The sequence below is a fragment of the Falco naumanni genome, chromosome 3 (genome assembly GCF_017639655.2).
Source record: "Falco naumanni isolate bFalNau1 chromosome 3, bFalNau1.pat, whole genome shotgun sequence".
Classification (NCBI taxonomy): Eukaryota; Metazoa; Chordata; class Aves; order Falconiformes; family Falconidae; genus Falco; species Falco naumanni.
In genome coordinates this window covers 564,278-585,913 of record NC_054056.1, presented here as the reverse complement: position 1 = coordinate 585,913, position 21,636 = coordinate 564,278, and the positions used below count along the sequence as shown (strand labels likewise).

General features: G+C 57.4%; 1 protein-coding gene across 4 annotated transcripts; it reads left to right on the top strand.

The window, feature by feature from the left end:
* Positions 1–6,082: 6,082 nt before the first annotated feature.
* On the top strand, positions 6,083–18,660 carry LOC121085500 (cAMP-dependent protein kinase inhibitor alpha-like). 4 transcript variants are annotated; one of them, XM_040588218.1, is made up of 5 exons: positions 6,291–6,404; positions 16,740–16,835; positions 17,599–17,754; positions 18,055–18,206; positions 18,285–18,660. In XM_040588218.1, the coding sequence occupies exons 4-5, from the start codon at positions 18,062–18,064 to the stop codon at positions 18,365–18,367; spliced, it is 228 nt and encodes a 75-aa protein (XP_040444152.1). In that variant the 5' UTR covers positions 6,291–6,404; positions 16,740–16,835; positions 17,599–17,754; positions 18,055–18,061; the 3' UTR covers positions 18,368–18,660. The 4 variants fall into 4 exon arrangements, with proteins under 4 accessions (XP_040444155.1, XP_040444152.1, XP_040444153.1 ...); XM_040588221.1 differs by lacking the exon at positions 16,740–16,835 and having other exon boundaries at positions 6,083–6,404; XM_040588219.1 differs by lacking the exons at positions 16,740–16,835; positions 17,599–17,754 and having other exon boundaries at positions 6,297–6,404.
* The last annotated feature ends 2,976 nt before the right edge of the window (positions 18,661–21,636 follow it).

Genomic DNA, 21,636 nt, shown 5'->3' with positions numbered 1-21,636 from the left:
CTTCATCATTTCCCTGCTGAGTTTGGACAGATGCTGTTTGTCTTTCTCATGGCAGTGGCCAGATGCCTGGCTGGTGATGGATGGGAGTGTCACGCAGGAGTTTCTGTGCTGTCACAACTGCTGAGTCTCTCATGGGGTGGAAAATCTGGAGGGTTAACTCCAGTGTGAGCTGAATTTCTTCCCCAAGGTATCAGAATCTGAATCAACAGAGGTGGTGGGGTAGGAAGGTTGGAGGAGGAAGAGGCAGGGTGAGGCCTTGATATGAAGGTGCCCTTGGTCCACCTGGTAGGAGGACCCAGTTCCTTCATTACCAGCCTGCAGCTTCCGCACTGCTAGGCTTTGCTTCTGCTTTGATGCTCACACCAGCTCTGGCTTTGAGCCCCTCAGTTTGCTCACCTGGCACCCAAAGGCTCCAACCTTCCTCCAAACTCCACCACGAGCCTCCCTGAGCCCCTCCTATGCATTTCCCATGTCCCCTGGTTGACAGGGCATCCCTGGTGCCACCAGAGCATCCCAGCAAGCATGGCCCGGCCAGGGCAGTGCTGGGGGGGTTGAAAATGTGGGATGACCATGGCAATTTTTGAGCCTGTTCATTTTCAGCCTTAACAATTCTTCCTCTCAGAGAAATGGCTAATGAGCCATGGGGTTCCATTTACCTTTCTCCAGTCAGCTTTTGCCTCATTCCTTGCTGGTTTAAACAAACAAACAACCCCCCCCCCAAAAAAAAAAAAAACAAAAACCCAACAAAAAACAACCCACAAGTGCCGGTGTGGAGACAATTAGATCAGTGTCTCCTTAATGAGTTCATGGTTCCAGTGGAAATACCTGTCTTTGACACGAGAGGCAGAAAATGAGCTGCACCCGTGGGTGAGTGTGCGTTGGGGTGGCAGCCATGTGCCCACCTTTTCAGACCCTTTGCGGGGTGCAGGTGACCCCACAGGGTGCCTCATCAGGTTATAGGTTTACTCCCTGCACTGTGTGCTTTGCACAGCATTCGTGTGGATGCCTGGAGCTACTCGGCTGTTCTTTATTAAGCACAGCAGCGAGCTGGGGTTTTACACCATGCTTGTGTAGGATCAGGGATGCTAATAAAGTCCAGATGCTCCCCAGCACAAAATACCCTGGCTTGGGTGGAAGGACCCCAGGAAACCCTGGGGTGGGAGAGGGATGGGGCCACCAAGGCGGGGAGAAGTGATGAGCACCAAAGCAGTGGTAATGTGCCCCTGCATGGGGTGAAAGATGTCACCAGCAAGGACATGGCTGTGCCCCCCGATGCTGGCAGAACCCATGCCCCAGCCATGGCTGCGGTGGTGCTGTCGAGCCCCACGTGGCCCTGCTGAGCAGATTTTGCTTAGCTGCCTGGACTATATTTAGCTGCCTGTAAAAGGGGTTAGCGAGCAGTGCTGGAGCCAGTGGCACAGCTAAGAACGTAAGAGCAGCCAGGGATAAAAAAAGCCCAACCCAGGCACTGGGAGCTTTGCACAAATCCCCCTTGCTGCTGGAGGTGGAGGCAGGCAGGCAGGGCTGCAGGCAGCAGCAGCATCCCTCCTGTGTGGTAGCACCGGGTGATGGCTACTTGCTGACCACCCAGTTGGCGATTTGCCTGAGGTGATTTTGGCTGATTTGGCTGGTTTGCAAAGTCCCAGCATTCAGCCAGGTAGTGAAGGTCTCTGCCAGGGGAAAATGGAGCCTGAAATCTGGTGGTTTTGGTTAAATCTGAGGGCTTTTGGGGCAGGCATCCCCTTCTGCGGGCAGGGTCCAGTGGCAGGCAGGAGGGACAGCCTGCTTCCCCAACCCAGGAGGTGTTTGTGAGGCTTCCTGCATCCCCATTCAGGCATCTGGAAGTTACTGGAGCATGAACAATAGATTTGAGTTTTTTGGGGTTTTTTTTGCCCATGAAGACATCTTTTTGGGATGCTTTCTTTATGCTCAGTTAACTCAAACACGTCTTTCTTCCAAAGGCTCACCTCGCTGCTCCAATCTGGTCTCTTAAAGCAAAAACGGCAAATCCTACCACATCCTGTCTCTTCTCAGACACTCTTGGGATGCTCTGAGCTCTTCTGCACTGCCCTGACCTTGCTGGGGCTCACCTCCTACCTGTGCAAACCAGGCTGCTGCCCAGAAACACCGGATCTGGGCAAATATAGGAGTCAATACATAGAGGAGGTGGTTTCCACGACTATAGCTGTTTTGTCCAGGAAATAATTTACATATTCTGCTTGTCCATTGGGGCAGGTGATGAATATTTCAGTGGCTGGGCCCTGAGAGAGTCACTTAGAGTCATTCAATGGGGACCTCATTTTGCAGGCAGGCCTGCCACTCCCATGATGAACTGGCAGCAGGATGAGCCTCAAGCTGCGGTTGTATCTGTCTGCGTCATCCACCATGCTTTTGTGTCAGGAAAGAGCTTCTGCTGCTGCTGCTGCTGTAAAAAGAAAAGACAACATTATTTTGTTTGAAATTTCCCCTTCTGCTGGGAATGGCAAGGTTGCAGGTGAGTTGCAAAGACCTGTGCATCTCATTGCAGGTATTCAAGTTGCCTTGACCTACAGAAATAGGACAAGTAGCTCCTGTGCTGTCCCCCATCGTGGATGGGATGCACTGGGCTATACATGCACCTGAGGGCTGCTCGATTGCATGGCACAGCAGAGGGAAGATCTCCACCACCTCCGTCATGTCATGCCCGGGAGGGAGCCAGTGCTGCATAATCGATGTGCCCTGCAGAGGAGGTGCAGTAGGCTCAGATGCAGATGGCTGAGTACCCGGAGCAAAGAGGATGTCCCAGAAGGGCATTGCTATCTGTTGTGATCTGAACATCTCCTGTCAAGGCGGCACAGAGATGTCCAGACTTTCATCTCGGCATGATGCTCTACCCTGCCTGGTGACAAATTACCTCCATGGAAGGTGTTTGCTGGCATTTTCCCTCTTGTTTTAAATCCTCCAGGCAAGATTCTCTCTCTGCCTTTGGCCTCTGAGGTCTCATGAGCAGGATGGTTTTGCTCAAGGACTAAGCATGTTTTCTGCAAATCCATCCCACAGGAGCCACCTCCATCACTCTGGGGTTAGTACCCGCCATGCAGGGACAGCCCCCAGGCTGTGTCCTGCCCAGGCTCATGAAAAGTCCCTGTCCCCCACCAGAGAATAACCTGCAGGTCCCCAAACCCTGTGACCCATGTCCCAGAATAGCACCCTAATGGAGGGACTGACGCAGCCCAGGGGTGACCTTAGCTCAGGAATAAGCTTTCCACCACATCACCTACATACCCAGAGAGAAATCAGGGTCTTAACTGGGCTGGGAATTAGAAATATACATCTAAAAGAGGAACCGCAAAGTGCTGCTCTTGCTCAGAGATTACTTTTAGTCCAGATCAGAGCCTGCAGCGCTGGGTGGATGAGTGGAAAACAGTCCTGCTCCTTCGCTGCCCGCACCCCTGGGCAGGGGACTGCTACCTCCAGCCCTGGGGGGCTGCCCCAGTCCTATGGCACCTCGCAGGTCAGTGTCTTTTAATAACCTTCCTGTGCAAATTGGATAAAGCAGCTCGGCAGCAGCAGAGGAAGAGTAGACGCTCCCAAGCCCATTTCTTCCCTGTTCTGGACCCTTTTTTTTTAGGAGAAAATAGGATTTAAAGGAAGTGGCAAAGCAGGGAGTAGTCTGACCCCATCCTTGCTGGTCTCACCTTCTGGATGAGTAAATCAGGGGCTCCCCCGATGCTTGAGAGGGCATGGACAATATATTTTAGGTCCCAATCAGCAGTGATGCTCACCGTGTGGGCAGCATTCTGGGGAGAGGATCCCAACACCTACGAAGCCCTAGAGCAGGTGCTGAAAGAGCAGGAGAAAGAGCAACCTTTGCTCCCATGGCAGTGTTGGGTTAACGGCTAGACTCAATGATCTTAAAGTTCTTTTCCAACCTAAATAATTCTATGATTCTATGTCAGTATAGCACCAAGCATCACAGTTCTGTCCCGTACCAACACAGAGCAGGTGCTACCTGATAGAGAATATTTTTTCCCTTCCCAGCTGTCATGCCAACATGCTTTTGCATCACCGGGGTTTGTACCCAAGAGTTTTATGAGCTTCAGCTGGGAGTCTGGGCTCCTGGTGCTCATCATGTCCTGGATGCAGGCAGGTTTGGAGAGGTTAGTTGGTGCCAGCAATACACTGGCTGAACACAAGGGACTCACACACCTCTTGTGTGCCTCAGTTTACCCAGCTCTCCTAGCCCAGTCATCACCAAAGGATCACACTGTCAGGGGGAAGTGTTCAGCCTAGGTAGAAATGGGGACCAGCCATAGCTCCTCATGGACAGAGCATCCCTTGTGGGTACCCAAGAGCTGGAGGAAGGGGAGACCCACCCCAGGGTGCTCCAGCAGGACCCTCCCCAACCACCCAGGGCTTCCTTTCTCTCCCTCCCCGCCCCCCCCAACATCTCCCCCCTTGCTCCCATATGTTTCCTGGAGCCCTCACCCTCGACAGCCAGTGTCACATTCGATCAGGTGCCAGGCAAGATAAACATCACCGATGCTCAGCCTGAGACTGCTCCAGAGAGGAGACAGTCAAGGAGAAAACGGAGTGTGAGGAGCTAAAAATAGCAGCTGGCCAAGGCTGCCCTCCCCACAGGCCGCACAGGAGCTGCCAGTTGCTCGTCACCACGTGTGAGCAAGCAGGCAGGATAAATGTCCCTCCCGCTGGCTGGCAGGGCCAAGTGGCTTCAGCCCCCCCAAGCTACTGGGGGAACTGGGATACTGGGGGCAAGCACTGGGCTGAGAGCATCCAGGTCCAGTGGCTCTCATCCCTCCACGGCCAGGCACAGCGAGGCACGTCCAATTTGCCTTGCTGCTTGGTGCATCACCCTTCCCGGGGCAGCAACCTCCGCTGGGGCTGGCACAGCTGCCAGCTTCTCCCTGTGGCCCAGAGCCCTAGGTGGTGCTGAGCTCCCCAGGGAAGGGACAGGATGGAGACCTTGCTCTGGGTGCTGAGCGTCACCACTCACCATCACCAGCAGGGAAAGGAGGTTGGCCAGAGCCAGGAATGTGCCCCCAGCCCCGCTCCTGCTGGGAACAGCATCCCAGCACAGGGCCAGAGGAGCAGGGACTCTGTCTCCTGAGAGCAGCCCTGGGAATACTGAGAGCCAGGAGGGGACATTTTGGAGCCTTTCACCAAAACCACACTCTTTCACAATTGCGGTCACAGGCAGGAGCGCTGGTGGCAGCCTGAGGAGTTGGGCTACTGTTCCTGAGTGCAAATTTAAGTTGCTTTTAATCGATGCTCAGGGCAGCTCTGTTCGTCTCTGCCTCTCCCCTCCCTCACTGTTCTGATCCAGCTCAGGGGTGCGGGTTAGGAACCCTCATCGCAGATCCTCAGTGTTGGCCATGTCCCCCCTTGAGGTAATGCTGGTGTCAGGCCTGGAGCAGCCTGGGCGGCTGCGATGGTAGCACCCGCTCCACGCCCAGCTCTGCCCAGTGTCCTTCTGCAGGGAGCACAACCCTTGTGCTGGGCAGAGCCTGTGGCTGTGACATGATCAGGTGGATTTAGCAGCTGGATCCAGGGTCTCCTAGCCCCGTCCCTGCACCTGCCCCCCAGGCACCACGAGCAACTGTTTTTGGCTGAAATAAATGCACAGGGACAGTGTGGGCTTGGGGACAAGCTGTCCTGGCGGGAGAGTGCCCCTCCCTCCTCACCCCCTTCAGGGGCCATGAGGCTCCTTCCCAGGGACCCTAATTCAGAAGAAATTGAGTGTTTTGCACTTTTTTTCCACGTGGAGCCGCTGGCCAGGCCGGGCTACAAGCCCCCTGCCCGGGCTGGTGGGTCCTGCCGGCGCATGGCAGCGCGCTGTCACGTGGAGCCTTACGGGGAGCGCTGCGCCCCTGGGTGGGGGTGTCACAGCCCCTCGCGGTGTCTCAACGCGGGGGGGCACAGGGCACGCAGCCCCCGAGGTGGGGGGAGGTCGGCGGGGGGCGCCGGTGCCCGGCGGGCAAGCGGCGGGAATGGGGGGGCGGCCCCGGCAGCCCCCAGCAGGGCCCGGCGGCGGGAGGAGGCGGCGGGCGGGGCGGCGCGGCGGCGGCGGAGGGGGCCGGGCGGGGGGAGCTGCGGGGAGCGGCGGCGGCGGGCGGCGGCGGCGGCTCGGCCCCGGGTGCCCCAGGGGCTGCCTGCGAGCTGGCGGCGTCCCCGGGGCTCCTGCCCGGCGCGGAGCATCCTTCTTCCGGGCACCGGCTGGCAGCGGCACCGGCGGCGGCAGCGGCACCGGCGGCGGCAGCGGCACCGGCATCAGCATCGACACGGACACCAACATCAGCATCAACGCCGGCACCAACACCGGCATCGGCAGCAGCGCCGACACCGGCAGCAGCACCGCCGGCACCAGTATCGGTATCGCTGCTGGCACCAGCCCCAGCAGAGCCCAGGTGAGCCGCTGATGGGTGGCGGGTGCTGGTGCCATGGTTGCCCTGAGGCCCTGGGCCGCGGCAGTGGATGCCCTGTGCTCGTGGGTGCTGGGGTCCAGGCTGGGTGCCCACCCGGGGAAGCGGGTGCCCACCTGGGGCACCTCCATGGCAGCGCATCAGAGCGAAGGGAGGGTGAAGAGGTAGGAGGCGCAGGAGATGATAGTGGCCTCGGCGGGCAGATGGGTTTGGGGGTATGAAACTTTGCAGCAGGCTGCGGTGCTGAGCAGGGTGGTGGGGTGTCTCTCGAAGGCTTGAGGGGGATTCCTGTCCACCCCACCAGGGGCTGGGGGCTCAGGGGGGATTGGGTGAGCAGTGGTCAGGCGCTGAGCAAAGCTCATCCATCTCAGGGTGGGCACTTCAGATCAATCCCCGTGGCCGCTCCTCTGTCCCAGCCTGGGACCCACCCTTGGTCTTTCACCCCCTGCCGCCTCCTCCCTATCAGGTCCTGTGGTCATCACTGCCTCCTCCAACCTTCCACCCTGCACCATCCTCATCTTGGCTACCCCAGCCCTCCCGACACCCCAGCTCCAGCCCTCAGCTTCCTGCATTAGAGCTTCCCAGATGATTTCAGGCCCAGGGAGCTGCAGGGGTCCCAGGCAGCAAGAGCCCAGGGAGAGCCAGCACAGGGCTGAGCACTGCTTCATGCAGAGGACATGCTCATCTTGTGCCTCCTCCCAGGTGGCATCCTCTTGGGAGGAAAGGGCTTCCCCAGGGACGTTATTTTGGCAGGTTGCCCCTGCAGATGCTTGGATCTGGTCCCTTTGGTCCCTGGAGCTGGCTCGTGTCCCCTGGCTGTGTGGCAGTGCCACCGAGGAGGTGGTAGAGGCTGGGTGTCCTGTGCTCACCCTAAATACTCACAGACTATGACCTTGGGGCTGTCCACCAAAGGATGCCTGAACCCTTGCTGTCGCAGAGGGCTGCCTGGACTCCTCTTGGAATGTCCTCCCTCATCATGGCTGGGCAGGAGAGGTGGGAGATACAACACCGGGTGAAATGGCCCTACCACTGTCTCCACCCTTTATCTGCTTTGCAGCATCTCCCCCAAAAAACCAGGAGGTTTTGGAGGGGGAAGGGTGGTGGCAGAGCCAGGTTCTCCTCACTTTTTTAAACTGGGGAAGTCACAAAATTTCTTCCCCAGCTGGGATGCAGGGAGGCAGAGGGGGAGGCGGAGGAGGTGTCCGGGAGCTGGGGATGCTCAGCGGGAGGCTGTCAGTGGCTGTGGTTGCAGCCACCCTTGGGCGAAGCCTTGGCATTCAGCTCCCAGTTCACCTGGCAAAGCTCAGACACCCAGTCCTGGCCCCCTGCTCGCTGGCAGGATGGGATGCTCGGGTTCCTTGTGGGGACATGCCACCATGAAGGATGGGGATGGGGCCACAGCCCTGTTCCGACCTTGGCTTCTCAGGCAGGCGGTTCCAGCGCCTAGCTCAGCTCGGGGGCGGTGGATCCGGCTCTGCTCCATCAGGGCTAGGGATTTCAAGCTGTACCTCTGATCCCAGGGTGCCTGCACAGATTTCTTCCCTCCTTGGCTTTCAGTCCCTTCCCTGCCAGCTCCCCAGGGGCCAGGAGTGTGTCACTGGGTGGTGGGGAAGGTGCTGTGACAGCCACCGCATTGGAGAATCCAAATGATGCTCCTGGCATCTGTGCAGGGATGGGGGAAAACATCTGGATCACCTCCATGCAATGCCTTGCCATGAGAAAGGCCCCTCAGTCCCTCACGAGGGGATGCTGTCTGAGGAGCAGGACACCCTGGAAGATTTCCACCTCCTTTCTTGGATGAGTTGCAATGGGAAGGAGGAAATCTGCTGGCTGCCAGGGACCTGGGGAGAAGCACATGCTGGGGGCTCCCCAGGGAGCCGGAGGTACCAGCTGCAGCACGTGGCCTGGGAAGCATCAGCTGGCTCTGCTCCCCAAAATTAATTATCTGGGTGCCTGCATGTGTCCCACCACATTTTTTAAAAAAAAATGTGTCCTGCTGCTTTGGCGGAGCTGGAGAGCCTCCTCTGAATTCAGTGCTGCTTTCTCGGGGCACCCTGCTGCCCTCTCAGTCCTCTCCTGGTGCCAGGCAGTGGCAGATGGAGAAAAGGGACCTTGTGCTGGGAGAAGTGGCTCGCTGGTGCGTGGTCGAGCCCGGGGCCATCCGGCTGCGTTTCAGAAATGCCTGGCGTGTCACCCAGCCTGTGGCACTCCTGGCAAGGCACAGCCCAGCATGCCCTTGGTGGCACCCAGCTGGCACCCTGTGTCCCCACAGATCTCCCAGCCCCTGCCCCAGGCAGCCCATGGCCCGTGTCACAGCATCCTCATGCCTCCTTGGGTTTCCCCTGGCACAAATCCCTGTGCCACCCACACGCTGCACACCCACAGCCAGCAGAATCGAGGATGTCTCCATCCGCAGCATCTCAGATCAGGTCTGTTAGCTCCCACCCAGGATGCTGAGGCTGGAGCAGCTGAAGAAAAGCTATTTGGGGAGGAGGGAGCCTGAAACTGCTAAAGAATGAAACTTATTTCGATGTGGGTGACATGTTTATTATGCAAAATTATAGTTTGTGCCATCGTCGGAGCAGCTAACTAAAGGTTATGGTGCGAGCTGTATTACCCAGGGCTCAATCATTGTAATTACCTCCCATTAGATCACCTGCTTTGCAACTGAGATGTGTGGAAGGGGAAGCTCCTGTTTACCTCCCTTGGCTACGAGAGCAAGCGCCGATTTACCAGCAATGCTAGGTCCCTCTCTGTGGGGGCTGTGAGTGGGTTTCCATCACCCTCATGTGAAAGGGGCTGTTGAATTTTCCCTCTGGGACTCAAAAAGGACCCAAATGCAGGCAATGGGACTGAGAGCAGACCCATGGGGAGAGGGGTGTGGGGGAGACGAGCTCAGCCCTCCTGCACAACACCAGCACTTTTGCAGGGTCCTTGATGGGCACCCAGACCTCCCAGGGGAAATTCCTGTTCTCCTCCCACCACACCAGCAATTAAAGGTAATTAACTGAGGGGGGGTGTAGGCAGGGATGCTCACAAGCCCTGGGAGACGTCACAGCCCACAGGCTGACAAACATCTGGCTAGAGCAGCCTGCATCCCTCCCTGGGACGCAGTGGGATCCCTGCCTGCATCCCTCCCTGGGATGCAGGACAACATCTCCCATCTGGGAGGTGTGGGCAGGGGAGCACAAGCCTATGGCCCAGGATGCTCATGTTTGGGCAGGGGAGCTGTCGTCTGATGGATCTGCACCCAAATTGATGTGCAGGTGAGGGTCTTGCTCATTGCTGTGCTCTTGCTGGATGTGTCTTCCTGCGTGGTGGTGCTGAGCTGGGTCACGTAGCTGTCACCTCCCCCATCACTGGGAAGCCAGGAACTGCCAACACCGCTGGCACTGAGGATTTGCCATGTTCCCACAGTAAATAGCCACGACTGGAATATTGCTGGTGATTTGTTGGGTGCTTTTTGTTTTCCTAGTGCTGATGAGCAGGCAAGCTGGCAGGGCCAGCGGTGGCTGCAGGGTGCGGGGGAGACCTTTCTGCTGTCCCAGAGCTGCTTCCACTACAGTATTTTGCTCAGCCTGGGTGCCAGACCCTAGCAAGGGAGCTGCTTGTTCCTTTCTTGGGGATGCCATATTGCAAAGCAGCTCTATCTCTGCTGGCAGCAGCTTTCCCCAAGTCCTGCCTGCATCTTTGCACAAGGACCTCACACACCCCAACTGCTGGGGAACAGAAGCCGTGCTCTATATGATGGTAAAAGCTGGAGGTGCTTGTTATTAGCACAAAGCAAAGGAAAAATTTTCCTCTCTACGTTTCCCAGGGAAGAATTGGGAACCTAGGGGAGATGAGGTGGGGTGGGAAGCAGTGATGTGCACTGGGCTGGGAGCCCCAGGCTCCAAGAGGATGGAGAAGAGGACCTGGGATACGGTTATTCCGTCTCCATGTGAGCAGGTCCCAATACATGCCCCACAGCCAGCGCAGCTGGTTATCCATCCCCTCCCTCCGGCGCTGAGATCTTGGGAGCTTTTAGGTGCAGGGTAAGTCCTCAGCAAAGCCCAGCAACCATGCTGTGCTGCCAGCCCATGTCCTCATGCCTCTGCCGGCTGAGGTTTCAGTGCTTTGCTCTTTTATAAGAGCAACTCAGGGTTGTCCAGGAATGAAATTAGGATGGTCCAGAGGGCATCACATTTTCAGGTTTCCTTCATGCTTTCAGCATCTTCCCCCAGGATAACCCATGTGCTGCTCCCATGGGAGAAGATGCCTTAATTTTATCTATGTATTGACTTGTAGGAGATGCTGTGCTGGGCAGAGCTGTGTTGGGATTAAACCACTGAGTCCTCTGGAGCACATTTTCCTGGCCCAATCCAGGTCTGCAGGATCAAAATGAGATTTTCTCTGTGCTCACTACCCTTTGGGAAAGCCAAGCCATGATGTGGGACATGGAGGTGAGCACCTCAAGGTCTGCAGGCACCCAGATTTGGGTTGGTAGCACTTGGTTTGCCCTGCAGATGCTTGGAGAAACTTTGGGTTGGGATGTCAGCGAGCGCATGAGCTGGTTTCACTCTTACCCTGGAGCAGGACTTGCTCTGATTTGCATTTGCAGCATTATAAACCAAAGTGACAGTTTATACAAATAGCCTGAAATCCTGTCTGGAGAGACTCAGGTTGGATTTTATTTTTTTTCCTGGCTTTCGTGAGGGTATTAAACAGAGCTGAACTCTGCCATCATCCCCAAGTGCAATGAGACCAGGACTGATAAAGCAATAACACACCTTTCGTTTCTCCCACTGATTCCATCCTATGGATGCCAGCAGCAAAAAACACCTCTTGTGCTCATCTCCCTGTTGGCATCCAGGAATTACAAGGAATGAAGATTGTCAGTGTCCTGTTTTGGAGTCCTTCATTCTCTTTGCCTTGAACAGGAATTTAGCTACCACTATCCAATGAGCCTGGATAAGCCCTGCTGCAGAGCCAGTGAAGGGAAGTGTTTATGCTCAGTCTAGGCTGGCGTTAGCTAGGACACATTTCAGTGTGAAAAAGAAATTTCTAAGCCCTACAACTGGAGAAAAAAATCCTAAAAAAATAAGTCAGCCCTAAAGCATGCAAGAAGGAAACAGAGGGAGAATGGATGGTCTTCAAAAGTGAGAGAGTGAAGGATGATCTTCAAAAGCATCCTTTTAACCCAGGGAGAGGTTTGGGTGGAATAATTCAGAATTGTGGTATGAGCCGGGGTGGAACGGAGCCTAGACCTGGTCCTGCCCACCTGCAGGGCACTGATGGGGACCAGAGACGGAGCAGGGGAAAGGCAGAAGAGGGATGTGAGGATGATGAGGGGGATGTCAAGGTGATGGAAGGGAGGAAGAGACACTTCAGCATGCCCCAGACCAATGGATGAGGCAATTCAAGAAAAGTGGGAATTGCAGAGAAGAGGGAAAGCCAGCCATGCTGTGAGGATGGATGCGCCAGAGTAGGAGCAGGGAAGAAGGTCAAAGTGCAAAGCAGGACACAATGGGAAGGGCTTAGAGGGTAACAAGAATTACTGCTGTAAGTACATTAGTCTAACGAGAAAGATCTGCTGCTCAGCACCGAGGAGAGGCAGTGGGAGCCCTCATGTTGGATGCCTTTCAGGCAACAGTTTGCTGGAAAGTGCATCAAATGGAGGGGCCACCTCTGCGGGCACTGTGATGTGCTGGACCTTCTCAGGCTGGGCCAGAGATCTGGGGAGCTGCCTGTGTAACCTCATCTATGAAAACCTGCTGGAATGATTCCTCAGAGCTTTAAGAAGGAGCTGAGGCCACATGATGAGGAGGAGCCAGGGAAAAATGAGGGGAAAAGTAGTATGAGACCTTGATGATGCTCCAAGCATCTTGGCAGAGGTTCACGTGGATCCCTGCTTTCCTCTGGACTGTGACACCGCTACTCAAAAGGTGCCAGGCAGCCCCCAGGCTGGCCCAGGCACCTTCCCAGCCCACCCAGAATCCTGGTGATTTAGGGACAGAAGTGCCAGTCCATGGTCGGTTTTGCTGTCAAGGGTAGGCTGCAGAGTGCCAGCATCCCCCCATGGGCCAGTGCTGGCAGCCGCATCACACCTGCTTCCAGGAAGGATCATCATCTCTAGCTTCGGCTAGAACTTCCTTGTGCTCTGTGCTTGAAGCAAAACCTGTTTTTCATGTAGTTCTGCATCTCCAGGTTAAATACCCCTGCACCAGCCAACATTCCTGGGGCCTTTCCCTCCCTGCCCTGGAGACAGTGAGTTTGGGACAGTATTTATTCCCATCCTTCCCTCTTGCCTAGATCCTGGGAGCAGTTTATGGGCTGCTGGCAGCTGACAAAACCCAATTTCTACGTGGCAGCAGGTGCCTGCTCAGCGTTTCCTGGGTTCTGGCACCATCAGCGCTGCCGCTACATCGGGCAGGAACGCTGCTGCCTGCAACCACATCCCTCGAGATGAAACCAGCGGGACCAAACCTGCTGCCTCCGTGGGAGATCTCTCAGCTCTCCAGATTTTATCCTGTGTTTAATTATCGCCATCTGGTGTTCCAGACTCCAGGGGCTACTTGGTCTGTCTGGTGGCTGTCCGTCTCTGGTTAGATCAGCCCCGTTGGATTTTCCTCCTGTGTGGACTCATTGCTGATTTTCCTGGATGATGCTCTCATTCCCTTCTGATCTGGGCAGCTATCCTGGCTTGCAATGCTCATTTAATTCAACATTACAGTTACGCCTCACTAAATCCTTCCCATTGTTTATCATCTCTTAATAACATCACCATCATGGGTTTGCCAGTGAATTTTTGAAGGGTTCACACTGGGCTGCAGCACTTCCCACTTGTTCTTGGAAGGGCACAGCACAGACCCTGTAACATGAATTAAACAAGCATGAAGAACCCTCTTATAAAGAAAGCCAAGAATATTAAATGGCCCAAACCCCCACTTCCAGATGAGCTAATGACCCTTCAGTCCCTTAGATGCTGAAGAAGATGCCTGTCATTAAATTAATCCTTAAGAAAACTTTACAGCCATTGCTGTAACATCTCCCCAGTCCTAAGCGTCTGGTTCATGTGCCCTGGGAGGGAGAAGGCGTTTGGCAAAGCTGTCCAGTGTTGTGTGGTCATGGTGCTGACTGCAAGGTGTCCCGTGGTCCCTGAGCTCCAGCTGCTGGCTCCGGCAGCAGCCACAGATGCTGCTTCAGGTGACTTCGTGAGTGTGGTCTGATCCCTCCACCCCCAGCACCTCCAGTGGCTGTGTTAGAGGAGACATCCCTGCCTCAATTGCTGGGGAGGATCCATGGACGTGCTGCCCGTGGAGGCGTCTGACCCTGAACTTGGTCTCTGGCTACTTCATCCCCAGGGTGTTTCACGCCTTCCTCTGCCCATTCAGCTCTTCCTTCCTTCCTCCAAGGTTTTTATATTCAGGGAAATGTGAAATTAGAGCAAACCCTTGTGCAGGAATGACACCACACTGCGGGGAAGACCTCCACCACCAAACCCTGCTGCCCATCCTACCCCAACCCCCATGGAAGGGACTGAGCTCCTAACGCCTTTGGCTGGTTTCCCCCCACTGATGGCAAAGCCCATGTCTGGCATGGGGTGGCCATGGCGTGCAATGCCTGTCACTGCCTGTGCCTGGTGTCACCCTATGCCTGGTGGTAGGGAAGGCGGTGGCTGTTTCCCACACAGGTCAGTCCCTTGGCTGGGTCCAACCTGCAGTTCCCCGGCCCAAGGCTGGTAGAGGAGGAGGAAGAGGGGGAAGAGGAAGAGGGGGTTGGATGCTTCTCACCCCAAAACACTCGCCTTCCCAGGGCTGATGCTCTGGGTCTCAGCAGAGATGTCCAGCTGTAGCATCTCCAACACAAGCCGTGCATTTGGGCTTTTTTGGACTTGGATGTGTAGGTTTGGAGCAAAAAGCAGGCAAACAGGGAGCAGCAGCTGGGGCAGGAGCCCTTTCCCCTGCTACTCACAGACACAGGAGCTCCCCAGGCTGCTCCAGGCTTCAAACACTATAAAGATGAGCAGTGGGGCAGCACCTGAATTAGGGCTCAGGAGATGTTTCATGCAGCAGTTCATCCCGCAAGGAGCTTGGATGCCAAAGGCAAAATGTAATCCTGCCCAGGCAGCCTGGACACTGGGTATGGGGTGAGGATCTGCAGCAGCGCGTGATGGGGAGCAGCACATTCCGGCCGCAGTGGGATGGCAAGACCTTGCTTCTCTGCACTATCATCTTGTGATCACTTTGCATCTCACCCACTGGCCTTCAGCCAGACCAACACCTTCCCCTCTTGTGCTTTAATCGGTTGTCGCTGCAGCTAAATGTTGTTGCTGAGCATCACCAGTCCAAACCAAGCAGCTGAGCACATGCCCATGGTTCTCACACGTGTGGCATGAGAGTGTCAGGGTGCAGTGGCACCATGGGGATGGAGCCCTTGTGTTGGGGAGAAGTTGTGTTGCATGAAGATACCTGAGGTCTGGGGGCAATCCAGCCTGGATACGGCCTTGTAGGACATTTTCTTGTGCCCCAGTGGCTTCTGTGCAAGAGACAGCTTTTGCTACAGTGGAGGCTGGCTTGATTACTGGCCTGTGTCCTGTCCTCCCTCCACCTTTTTCCAGTATCTTCCACCCCAGCCCATCTCCAGGACGGATTAAGGTTTATTTCTGCCCTATCCTTCTATATCCCATTAGGGGCATTAAAGCAGGAGCCCATGGCCCCAAGGACCTTCCATGTGACTCCAGGAGCTTTTTAAAGTTGAGACCATGATAAGCCTCCCAGAAACAGTCCCTGCCTAGAGGGGGAAATCACCAAGCAGAGGCAGGAGGTTTATGCAATGTTATTTGCCCAGCGCTGGGTTGGATTTGCTGCCTGTGGGACTGGCAGGATGTGGCAGCGTTCGGCATGGGGCCAGCATTAGCACCTTGGACCTTGTTCCCAAGGGAGCCCAGGGATGCAGGGGGACAGCCCCATGGGTTCCCCCTGACAGTGATGCTGCATCCCAGGAGTGCTCACCCCCACCAGGGGTTTCTGTCCCCTCCAGGGACCACGCAGCTCTTCTGTCTGTACCAGCATTAAAGTCCTGATCTCTCCGTGTGGCTTTTTGGTGTGCTGGGTGAGTGTACCGCATGTAACCTCTGCTCATGTCCCAGGCACCCAGTCACCAGCGTCACTGGGGGTGTTTAGCTGCAGGAAGATGGGCAGGATCCAGCCTGGTCTTGAAGTTTGTTTATTGCCTGGTTCTCCAGTGCCTGAGCCAGCAGGAGCGGCTGGGGCTGCCAGGAAGGCAGCTTTGATGCAGCCCTGCAGGTCTCCTGCCTTGCTGGGATGTGCAAAGAGTCAGTCTGTGTGTGTGTGTGTGCGCGCGCAGTGTGTGAGCACGTGTGCATTCATGTGCATATGCTGCTGTGCATGCACGCCTGCATGCATGACTTTATGCATGTGTGTGTGAACATACATGTACACACATGTGTGCATGTGTGTGCTTGTGCATGCTGTCATGCTCACACCATCACACATACCTGGTGTGTGAGCCCCAGCTCACCCCGACCCCGGCTCCCAACGGGTTGCCAGGGGAACACGGTGGGTGCTCCAGCACTGACACGGATGCTGCCCGCTGCCCGCCCATGTCCTGGTGCCAGGGCTCAGCAGCTGCTGGGCCAAAGGCTCCCACTGGGCGAGCAGGAGGTGCTGTGGCATGCTCGGTGCCAGATGAGGGACGTGAACTCGAACGTGTGATGTGTGATGAGAAACTCTGTGACCAGGAGATGACACGGCTCTGGCATCAATGGAAGCTGGCAAAAGCCCTCACACTGACATAGCATACAGCACACACAGCATGCACATGTATGTCAGGGGTGCCGTGCATGCACACACATGTGCTACAATGCACCATGTATGTACATACATGTGCCAAGGGATGCAAAGCGTGCACATACATGTGCTATGGGACACCATTCATGGACATGTGTACCAGAGAGCACCATGCATGCACGCTCTGGGGCTCAGCTCCAGCTGCATGTATGTGTGCACTCACAGACAACAGCCTGGCCAGAGGTGATGCGTGCAAGCATGCACATACATGTGCCAATGCACACACAAATGCATGCAGGTCCAGAGTGCCACAGATGGTGCATAGAGCATCACACCTCCACTGTGCCATTGCCATGGCACTGCCACCGCTCACAGGGCCACCAGCCCTGTCCCCATCACACACCCAAGCCTCATTCCGTGCCTCAGTTTCCCCACCTGAGAAGGTCCTGGGTCCTGCCCCATGTGGGGCAGCTGCCCTGTGACTAATCATCTCCTGGGTTAATCATTCATTTCTCCTCATCGCACGCAGCCAGGGTGACTTGTCCTGCTCGGCACGGTGCCTGTACCCAAGGACTCAGGGACCTTGGCTCGTCCTCTGCTGAGAGTGATTCCCAGGCGGACACTGGTGAGTTCATGCCCCCCCAGCAGGACAAGCTCTCGCTGACACCAGCTTGGGGACACCAGTCCCAGCATTGCCACCAGTGTCCGGCCTGGAGGGGATGGGGCTCCTGGGGTGATGGCTTGGGGGTTCCTGCACCCCATGATTGTTTGGGGAGGCTGGAGGCCACCCTGTCCCTGCCAGGTCCTGTGCCACCCCCTGCCTGCAGCCACAAAACCCTTCTGCGAAAGTCCAAATTATTTACCAGCACCAAGCAAACATCCCGGTAAGGTGCTGGCAGTGGCACGTGCTGGGGCCGGCTCCATGCCGGTGGGATCTGCATGGTGTTGGGGGCTTCCCGGGAGAGCCTCCCACCCATCCACAGAGATGCCAGCATTGCTGCCGCCTGCTCTAGGTCAGCAAGTGCTGCTTTCCAAGGGACATAGTGGGGTCCCCAGGTTGGGGACGATGTGCCCTTGCCCCCTGGCACTGCAGCTGGTCCCGCTGTGCCCTCTCAGCCTCCCTTGCTGTCCCACCTCCATGTCCCTATCCCTGCTGTCCAGCCATCCTTTGCTGCCATCCCCTCTTCCTGCCTGCCCACCAGGGATGAGGGGTCCCTGCCTTTCACAGCCCAGCTCGGTGTGGCCCCCCCGGGAGGAGGGTGCTGGGTGCTATGGGTGCCCTGTATGGGGATACAGCCTCTCCCACCCCCGGGCTTGCTCCCAGCTCCCTCCCCCACACCCCTTTGGCACCAGCCCCATTGCTGACCCCCTGCTCTGCCTCCCCCCAGATTGGAGCCAGAGGGGTCCCAGCCAGGAGTCCCCATACTCTGTGGGGTCCCTCCCTGGCTGAGCGACATCGGGAGTGGGAACTGCCAGGCCAGGGAGTGGAGCAGGACCCTGGGCACAGGCAAGACGCAGCGCCAGGCCAGGCTGGAGGGTGCCCGGTAAGGCTGCCTGGGATGGGACCCCCTCTTCTTCCACGATGCAGTGACCATGTGAGGATCACAGCACCCAAAGGTGCCAGCCCTAGGGGTGGGGGGGGGTTCCACAGGCAGGGTAACCCCTGCCTTGGCTCCTGGAGAGCCTGCAGTCAGGGTGGGCAGAGGGAGTTGTAGAGGGCTGAGCCCTGGGCAGCTGCAGGCAGGGGATGCTGCCTGCCTGGAACTAGAGCATCCTGCCTGGACCAGGTCCCCTTTGCCCTCCATGCCCAGAGGGGCTGACAGAAGGGGACCGTGTCTCCCCAGGGTTAGCATGACCGAGGTGGAACCTGTGCTGGACTTCGCATCCTCTGGGAGAACAGGCCGGCGCAATGCCTTGCCCGACATCCTGGGCTCACCGGCCGGCGTCAGCCCCTCCGACCTCCCCCTCAAGCTGGCTGAGATGTCCCTGAACGCAGGTAGGCGATGAGGAAGATGAAGGATGATGCAGGGCGGGCAGGAACTGGGGTTGCTCATCCCCTTGTCTCTCCTCACAGGCAGTGCCCAGGAGATGCAGTCGCCCTCGGCAGAGATGCCCCCTCCACAGGCCACCAGTCCTGAGCTGAAGGACACGTCCTAACCCCACTCCCCGGGGCGGACATTGCTGACCAGCAGAGGAAAGAGGCCATGGAGCATCCGCTCCGCTTTCCTGGCACGGCCAGAGGCTGCTGGGTTTTTCTGGGTGCTACCGCGGCGAGACTGTTGAGCGTCACCCCCCCGCCATGGGGGGAGCAGCACATGGTGGGGACCTGCCATGACAGAGGGGCCATTCCCACCCACGCCCTGGGCAAGGACCCCGGGGGGGGGAGAGGAATTTTTTTTGCCTTCCTGGCGTGGAGGAATATTTTTCTTCTGGGTCATTTGGCAGAGCCAAGCACAGGGGGTTCACCACGGGGGGCGGGGGGCGGGGGGATTCTCCTTGTCGCAGGAGCAGCCCGCGGGTGTTTCTAGCTGAGTGTGGTGTTCACTGTGATGTTTTGGGTACCACCTCCGTCTCCTGGCCTTTCTTCCTAGGTGATGCAGGAGCTTTGTTCAAGATGAGGGGGAAGCATGACACAACTCCAACACCTCCCCCAGCCCTTAAGCAAAGCCCCCCACCAGCAGCCAGCACCTTGCTGTGTGTTCCCACCAAGAAGGGGAGCACCCCAGGATGGTCCCTGTCCCGGGGGTGTGGGGTCTCAGCTCCTGGGGACAGGGTGCTGCTGTTTTAAGCATCCCCAGCCTTGTGCTATCCCCATGCCAGAGCTACCCATGGGTCCGCACGGCTGCTCCCCTCCTGCCCTGGGATCCCCCCCTGCCGTGTCCTGGGGAAACCCGAGAGGGAGAAGCAGCAGCAAACGGGGCCAGCTGGGTCCTGCGGGCACTCTGGGGATGCGCACGGGGCCGGGCTTTCCCAGTCTCTGGCCGCGCTCCCCAAAACCTCCACTTCTGCTGATTGGTGGGATGGGGACCAAGGGGCTGGGGGAGGCAGGAGTCTGGGAAGGACTGGGATCGCCTGGATCCTGCCCACGCCAGGGGCTGGTTTCCCAGGCTGGGGTTTGCTGGCTGGAGGCTGGAGCCAGGCAGTGTGGTTGCATGCTGTGCTGGACCCATCTCCGTCCCAGATGGTCACCTATAGCTGTCGCTGTGTGACCAGCAAAGAAAGCCCAAAGCCCAAGTCCATGCTGGCCACCACCCGGGTGGTGACTGGGTGCAGGAGAGCTGTGCGGGGCCACAGGGAGGGCAACTGTGTCCAGCAGCACCCAGCCCCAGCACCCCAGGGTGGTCCCAGACACCCCCAGGATCTGGGGCAAGAACCCTTGCTGTGGAGGCCAGCACGGGCCAGGACACAGCGTCATGTGTGTGTGGGCATCCGTGTGCATGGGCATCCACGTGCATGGGCATCCGTGTGTGCGTGGGCATCCATGTACGTGGGCATCCGTGTGCATGGGCATCTGTGTGCATGGGCATCCATATGTGTGGGCATCCATGTGCGTGGGCATCCATGTGTGGGCATCCATGTGCATGGGCATCCATGTGTGTAGGCATCCGTGTGCGTGGGCATCCATGTGCGTGGGCATCCGTGTGCAGGGGCATCCGTGTGCGTGGGCATCTGTGTGCGTGGGCATCCATGTGTGGGGGCATCCATGTGTGTGGGCATCTGTGTATGTGCATGCGCATGGGTGTCTCCATGCATGGGCGCCTGTGCGCATGGAGCACCCATGTGTGTGGGGACCTTTGTGCATCCATGTGCATGGGTGTTGTGCACATGGGTGTCAGTGTGCATTTGGGTGCGTGGCTGTGTTCATGGGTGCTCCTGTGGGTATGTGTCCATGTGCATGTATGTTTATGTGCATGGATGTCCATGCATGTATGTTTATGTGCATGGTGAGTCTCTGGTGTGTGTGGTGAGCGTGGGTGTCCACAGTGCGGGAACTTCTGCAGGTGGGTGGGGATCCGTGTGCATGTGTGTTCATGCATATGGGTGTTCCTGTGGGTGGGTGGCTGTGTGTGAGCAGCTGTACATGTGAATGCCCACGTCTCATGGTCCCATTGACTCTGGGGGAGGGTAGGAGCACGAGTGGGGACCAGGGCTGTGTGGATTTGGGCCACTGACACCCAGGAGGTCAAGGAGACTGTCCCACAGTCCCTGCCATCTTTGTCCTCCCCTGCCTGCAGCTGTAGGGGCGGGTGTGCATGGGGGTCTGGCTCCCTGGGAACTTGTTCAGAGAATCAATCACCCACCTTTCCCTGGGTAGCCGAGCCATGCAGGATGTCCCGGCTAGGGCTGGAGGACACCCATCACACGGGGTCTGGTGCCTGTCCCCCCCAGGGACACGATGAGAAGGAGTGCCGCTCAGTGGCAGTGCCGACGGGAGGAGCTGAACACGAGCTCCCGGCTATTTTTGGGTGTCTGAGGTGACACCTTGGGGCCAGAGAGGGGGACAAAGTGTGCCCAGGTCCCTTCCAGACCTGGTCACTTTGACCCTGATGTCCCCAAGACAAGAGGGACACGCTGCAGCTGCAGGGGTCGAGGAGACCCAATCCCCCCAGCTGGGACACGCTGCTGCCTTGGGATGGGGCCAAGGGACACCAATCTCACCACCACAGGTGACCCCCTGGGCACTGGGCAGGGACTGGGTGTTGACTGGCCCTGATCCTGCTGCCACTGGAGCCCAAAGCAAGGGGACATGTGGCAGGGGGCATGCTGTAGGTCCAGCAGCCCCATTGCTGTCCTTGTCCCCAGTGTCCCCCAACACACAGAGCATCACTGGGAACACAGCTGTGTCCCCACACACATGGGGTAGGGACAGGGTCACACATCTGTGTGTGTCCCCCCACATACATGGAGCAGGGACAGGGTCCTGTGTCCACACACACAAATGGAGCAGGGGTGGGGTCACATGTGTCCCCCCCCTCACACACACACGGAGCAAGGACAGGGTCACACGTGTTCTCACACACACACGGAGCAGGGACAGGGTCACACATGTTCTCACACACACACGGAGCAGGGACGGGGTCACACATGTTCTCACACACACACGGAGCAGCGACGGGGTCACACGTGTTCTCACACACACACGGAGCAGGGACGGGGTCACACGTGTTCTCACACACACACGGAGCAGGGACGGGGTCACACGTGTTCTCACACACACACGGAGCAGGGACGGGGTCACACGTGTTCTCACACACACACGGAGCAGGGACGGGGTCACACATGTTCTCACACACACACGGAGCAGGGACGGGGTCACACATGTTCTCACACACACACGGAGCAGGGACGGGGTCACACGTGTTCTCACACACACACGGAGCAGGGACGGGGTCACACATGTTCTCACACACACACGGAGCAGGGAC

Bases quoted from the DNA above. Each gene is read 5' to 3' on its own strand.
- LOC121085500 (XM_040588221.1), top strand. From the start codon at position 18,062: ATGACCGAGGTGGAACCTGTGCTGGACTTCGCATCCTCTGGGAGAACA. The intron at 18,207-18,284 runs GTAGGCGATGAG...CTCTCCTCACAG, and splicing joins TGAGATGTCCCTGAACGCAG to GCAGTGCCCAGGAGATGCAG.